The sequence below is a fragment of the Acanthisitta chloris genome, unplaced genomic scaffold (genome assembly GCF_000695815.1).
Source record: "Acanthisitta chloris isolate BGI_N310 unplaced genomic scaffold, ASM69581v1 scaffold24265, whole genome shotgun sequence".
Classification (NCBI taxonomy): domain Eukaryota; kingdom Metazoa; phylum Chordata; class Aves; order Passeriformes; family Acanthisittidae; genus Acanthisitta; species Acanthisitta chloris.
Genome location: NW_008674987.1, coordinates 3,319 through 8,495, shown reverse-complemented (window position 1 = coordinate 8,495; position 5,177 = coordinate 3,319). Strand labels below are relative to the sequence as shown.

The 5,177-nt window shown below is 43.2% G+C and overlaps 1 protein-coding gene across 1 annotated transcript in view; it reads left to right on the top strand.

The window, feature by feature from the left end:
• PTPRE (protein tyrosine phosphatase, receptor type, E) overlaps positions 1 to 4,350 on the top strand; it is a gene marked incomplete at its 5' end in the record, with an annotated part of 31,316 nt that extends 26,966 nt beyond the window's left edge. The window contains 3 exons of the mRNA XM_009075528.1: positions 2 to 81; positions 1,899 to 2,034; positions 4,247 to 4,350. Of these exons, the coding sequence (XP_009073776.1) occupies positions 2 to 81; positions 1,899 to 2,034; positions 4,247 to 4,321 (291 nt within the window). The remainder of the gene's footprint in view (position 1; positions 82 to 1,898; positions 2,035 to 4,246) is intronic.
• Positions 4,351 to 5,177: the final 827 nt, after the last annotated feature.

Below are 5,177 nucleotides of genomic sequence, written 5' to 3'. Positions count from 1 at the left end.
AAAAGGCATGATCGACCTGATTGCAGCTGTGCAGAAGCAGCAGCAGCAGACAGGGAATCACCCCATCACTGTGCACTGCAGGTGAGTCACTCTTGGCTGTGTTCCCTTGGGGGTTGTGCTTTGCACCTGAGGCTGGGATGGGCAAAGCAAAGCTGTGGAGTTACTGTGGTGGTGTGTGATATCTCTTTAGGGCTCAAATGTTCTGGCAGGGTAAAATCCTGCTGGATTTTGACAAACTCTCAGGAGAATAAAATACATTCTTAATCTAAAATGTGCTCCTGTCCTTGAGAGCAGAGGAAACAGTATTGACATTTATGCTGAGAGCTCAGGGGCGATTTGGGACGTGGTAACTGGTATATGTTTGTCCTGTGTCAGGTTTTCTTCACCTTTTGGGTTTGTTTTTTTTTAACTGCACATTTTTATTGCTATTTTTATTATCTATTCCTTTATTTGCTTTCTTTTTTTTTAAAAAGATATACCTTGTGCTTTTCCTCCCTTTTTCAAATGGTGATTTTCACAGTGGGTTTTGATCAGTCTTTGCATTTGTCTTTTTCTACATTACATCTGCTGATCTAATTAAAATAGCAGGAAAACTACTATTCTGCCTTTTCCTCACTCAGAAATCATCCCTTGCTTTTAAAATAGTTTCAATTGTATAAATCAATAATGCTCTTTCTGTTCCTGGTCAAGCTCACAGGGTCAGGAGGGTTTCAGAGCCCTAAAACCACCACAGCAAATCTTGTTCTGTCTCTGATCACCCTGAAAATGCTTATTTATTTCAGTCTAAATCCTGAGCTTTGAAATCTTTCCCTCTTGGGCATGTTGGGCAGGATAAACTGGTTTTACTGGGGCACTGGTCACCTTCCAGCAATCCATGGAGGTCAATGTATCTCAGTAATTTTCTATCTAAACCCACCTGTATATGAACTGTGGTATTTTCCTACCTGTGTGTGATCTCAGTGCTGAGAAAGACTCAGCAGCTCACCCTGCCTTTGGTTTTGCTCTGATTTGAGTCTCCAAGGTGCTGTCTCAGTCCCTGGTTAGTGTTTGGCTCTGTGCAGTCAACAACACAGCAAAGAAGTCATGGGAGTTTGACCCAGGACTTGGATTTGTTGGATTTTTTTGGGATGTAACCTTGTACCAATTCATATTCACGGCTAAGCATTTCTCCTCCTGCTTTGGAAGGAGTTTTTGCAGTTTTCCCTAGGGTTCTATTTGTACCCCACTCCACGGTGATTGTATGCAACGAGTAGTGCTGTGTCCCCAGGAGGCAACAAGTATTTTCTTCTGCATTTCCAGTGCAGCCAGAGTGAAAATTCTGACATTAATTAAAATACCCCAATTTGTATGGGCTTTAAGGATTTGCTAAGAGCATATTTTCAGGGGAGAGGAGAGTGAGCTGAGCAGAAGGATATGCATATCTTATACACAGGCACATAGGGATGGCACAGGGGGAATGGGTTTAAACTGAAAGAGGAGAGATTTAAATGAGATAATGGAAGGAATTGTTCCCTGTGAGGTGCTGAGGCTCTGGCACAGGTTGGGCAGAGAAACTGTGGCTGCTCCATCCCTGGGAGTGTTCCAGGCCAGGTTGGATGGGCAAGTGGAATGTGTCCCTGCCCATGGCAGGGGTTGGAATGAGATGAGCTTTAAGGTCTTTCCAACCCAATCCGTTCTGTGATGCTCAGTCATTAAAATCAGTTGGATTGGACATTTTCCATCAAAGTGCTTTGGAGTGATGCTAATAATAACAACACTATCAATGCTTTTCAATCTGTCCCCCATGCAGAAGCAGAAATCACAGCCTCACAGTACCCTTTGACTGTTCTATGTCCCTATTTTTTCTCCACTGCCACTTTTCTCCCTGTGTCTCTCACACAAACCTGTTCTCATTGCAGTGCTGGTGCAGGGAGGACAGGGACCTTCATAGCACTCAGCAACATCCTGGAACGAGTGAAGGCTGAAGGGCTCTTGGATGTGTTTCAAGCTGTGAAGAGCTTAAGACTGCAAAGGCCACACATGGTGCAAACACAGGTATGATGTGTAACAACCCTGGGGTTTGTGGAGCAGCTCTGTTTGTCAATACCCTTGTGGGAGGAGAACAAAGGGGTTTTTTTCTTTGCAGCCTGACATAAATTATGTATGATAGCTCTGTGTGTACAAGGTGTTAGCAGAAATCAGAGTTTTTACAGGTTTTTTGGAGTATTTCTAAACATGCAACTTGGCTAAACGTTCTTTTAGGAGCTTGAGGTAGTTAAAGAAAAGTCTTTTGAGTGTCACAAGTGACAAAATATAGGAAGTAAATGTTTTTTAAGCTATTTGTCAGTTGTTCTTTTGTACCTAAAAATGTCTGGGCATAAATTGGTCACTGAGAGACAGAAATAATCAAGTCACAGGGTGTCTGGGTTTGGAGGGACCTGAAAGATCATCCAGTTCCACCCCCTGCCATGGGCAGGGACACCTTCCACTAGCCCAGGGTGCTCCGAGCCCTATCTGACCTGGCCTGGAACACTCCCAGGGATTGAGGAAATGTCTTTAACACATTTAAAGTCTTCCTCAAAATCATGTACAAGTAAATATGCTAAGCTAAGTCCAGACACTTTTCCCTGTTGAACAAACTTTGAAGACACATATGAAACATAGAATAAATATCTGAAAATATTTTTATACTTATTTTTTTGGAAAATACCCCAAAATGCTGATTTTTTTTTTTTTGTGTGTGTGTTCTGGTAGCAGTTCTATTCAGCAGTTTGAAATCTCTGTAGAAACTGTGATCTCAAACCACCTTTTGCAGGTAGATCCTACAGATAGGAAGGAAGGGATTGAAGAGGTGGAATTGGATTATCCACTGCCAGGCTGAGACAGGGATGGAATAGTTCTTTTGGGGTCTGGCTCCGTGATTTAGTGTCAGTTAAGGGTGTAATTGCCACAGATGTTCCCAGCTGAGTCTGTGGAAAAGCTTCTGCCTAGCTTTCCAGCAGGAGTGAATTCAGATGCCACTTCTGTTTGGTGTGTGTTGGTACAGATTTTGTAATTCAGCATACCATGCTGAAGGCATATCAGCATGTCTGGAAGATCAGTATGTGTCGCTCTTCAGGATGGAGAGGAGCAGCTCTCCAGCTAACAGCCAGGCTGGGGGTGTCCAGCCTGCAGAAGGGAAGGCTCCAGGGAGACTTTAGAGTCCCTTCCAGTGCCTAAAGGGGCTCCAAGAGAGCTGCAGAGGGACTTGGATAAGGGTCTGGAGGGACAGGACAAGGAGGAATAACTTCTGGAAGATCAGTATGTGTCGCTCTTCAGGATGGAGAGGAGCAGCTCTCCAGCTAACAGCCAGGCTGGGGGTGTCCAGCCTGCAGAAGGGAAGGCTCCAGGGAGACTTTAGAGTCCCTTCCAGTGCCTAAAGGGGCTCCAAGAGAGCTGCAGAGGGACTTGGATAAGGGTCTGGAGGGACAGGACAAGGAGGAATAACTTCAAATTGCCAGAGGGCAGGATGGGATATTATATTGGGAAGGAATTCTTGGCTGTGAGGTGCTGAGGCACTGGCATAGGTTGCCCAGAGCAGCTGTGGCTGCTCCATCCCTGGGAGTGTTCCACTGGACGTTTCTTGGAGCACCCTGGGCTGGTGGGAGGTGTCCCTGCCCATGGCAGGGGTGGGATGAGATGATCTTTAAGGTCCTTCCAACCCCTTCTAGGATTGATTCTGTGACTCTCCCTGGGGAATGCTCAGGAGGAGTTACCTGCAGTGGGATGAGCCAGGGACCGTAACGTGCTGGATTTAGACGAGAAGGGCTGAGAGTTGATTCAGTGTAAGAAGCATCACCTAGAAAGCTTAAAGGAATCATTTTAACTGGAGAGCAACAATCAGCTTCTATGTGACGAAAGAAGGAGGTACTATTGCATTTATTGGTCAGGCACTGGGATATTGCCCAGGGAGGTGGTGGAGTCACCATCCCTGGAGGTGTTTAAGAGGTGTCTGGATCTGGTGCTGGAGGATCTGGTTTAGGGGTTACAGCAGTGACAGGTTAATGGTTGGGCTCGATGATTTTAGGTCTCCTCCAAATTTGATGGTTCTCTGATTCTGTTTAAAACCATAAATACATAAATAGAAACCAAGACAGAGCAATCCTCAGCTCCTGCTCCCAGTAATGCTCCCAGTCAGAACATGTTGCATTTCTCCCTAGGATCTGCAGAAATCTGATTTTCTCAGTGCACCCAAAGCACATTTTGATCCCATTTTCTTGTCTTGCAGGAGCAGTATGAATTCTGCTACAGAGTGGTACAAGATTTCATCGACATATTTTCTGATTATGCTAATTTCAAATGAGAATTCTGCCTTATTTTTTAATTTGTCTGTATAAAGAGTTGTATATTCTGTTAATTTATTCCATGGCACTTGGCTGGTTGACTTTTCTGTAAATAGGACCTTGTGTTTGCTCTTCAAAGTTGCATTTGCTGTATAAAGTTGTTTCTTAAATATAAATATCTTCCAAAGAGAAGTATAATGTTCCTATACAGTTTATCACTAGAAGATGGGAGAGAAATCTTTATTCTAGATAACAGGAAATTAACTCTTGACGGTTTATTGCTTTGAGTTTTGCCACTTGGAAATGTTTATCAACAGTGTTATCTCCCAATTCTTTACATTTTCCACAGGTGATTTACAGTTCGTGCTAAAAAGGGAATTGTGGTACTTACGTTTAAGCATGTTTTGACCAGAAAACTCTGTTCACCATGGAAAAAGGCATTTTTAAAAGCAGTTTTTAGGAGCCTCCAGGTTGATGCCAGTTGGAGTTTGAGTCTTACTGGCCGTGAGATAGAATCAGTATAGAAACAGCTTTGAATTGTTGATTTAATACACCTTTCAAAGCCTGATTAAGTTGTTCTTCCCTAAATATTCCACCAGCTTAAATAGATTTAGAAAGGCAATAGTGTGAGTTTACTGCTGTTTTGAGGCTTCTTGGCATACCAGAAGAGGATATTGTACAGCCCCTCAACTTGTCTATGTGAAGACATCAGAAATGGAGTTAAAGTTCCTCTTCTTTATACACATGTGAATAATTTCCCACTTCTTTAAGCAACGGTGAAAGAGAGAAACTCTCATTCCTTGATTTGACTCAACAGAATAATGAACAGGATTTGCTAAAAAAATTAACAGTTTAATACCCAAAACATGAACTGTT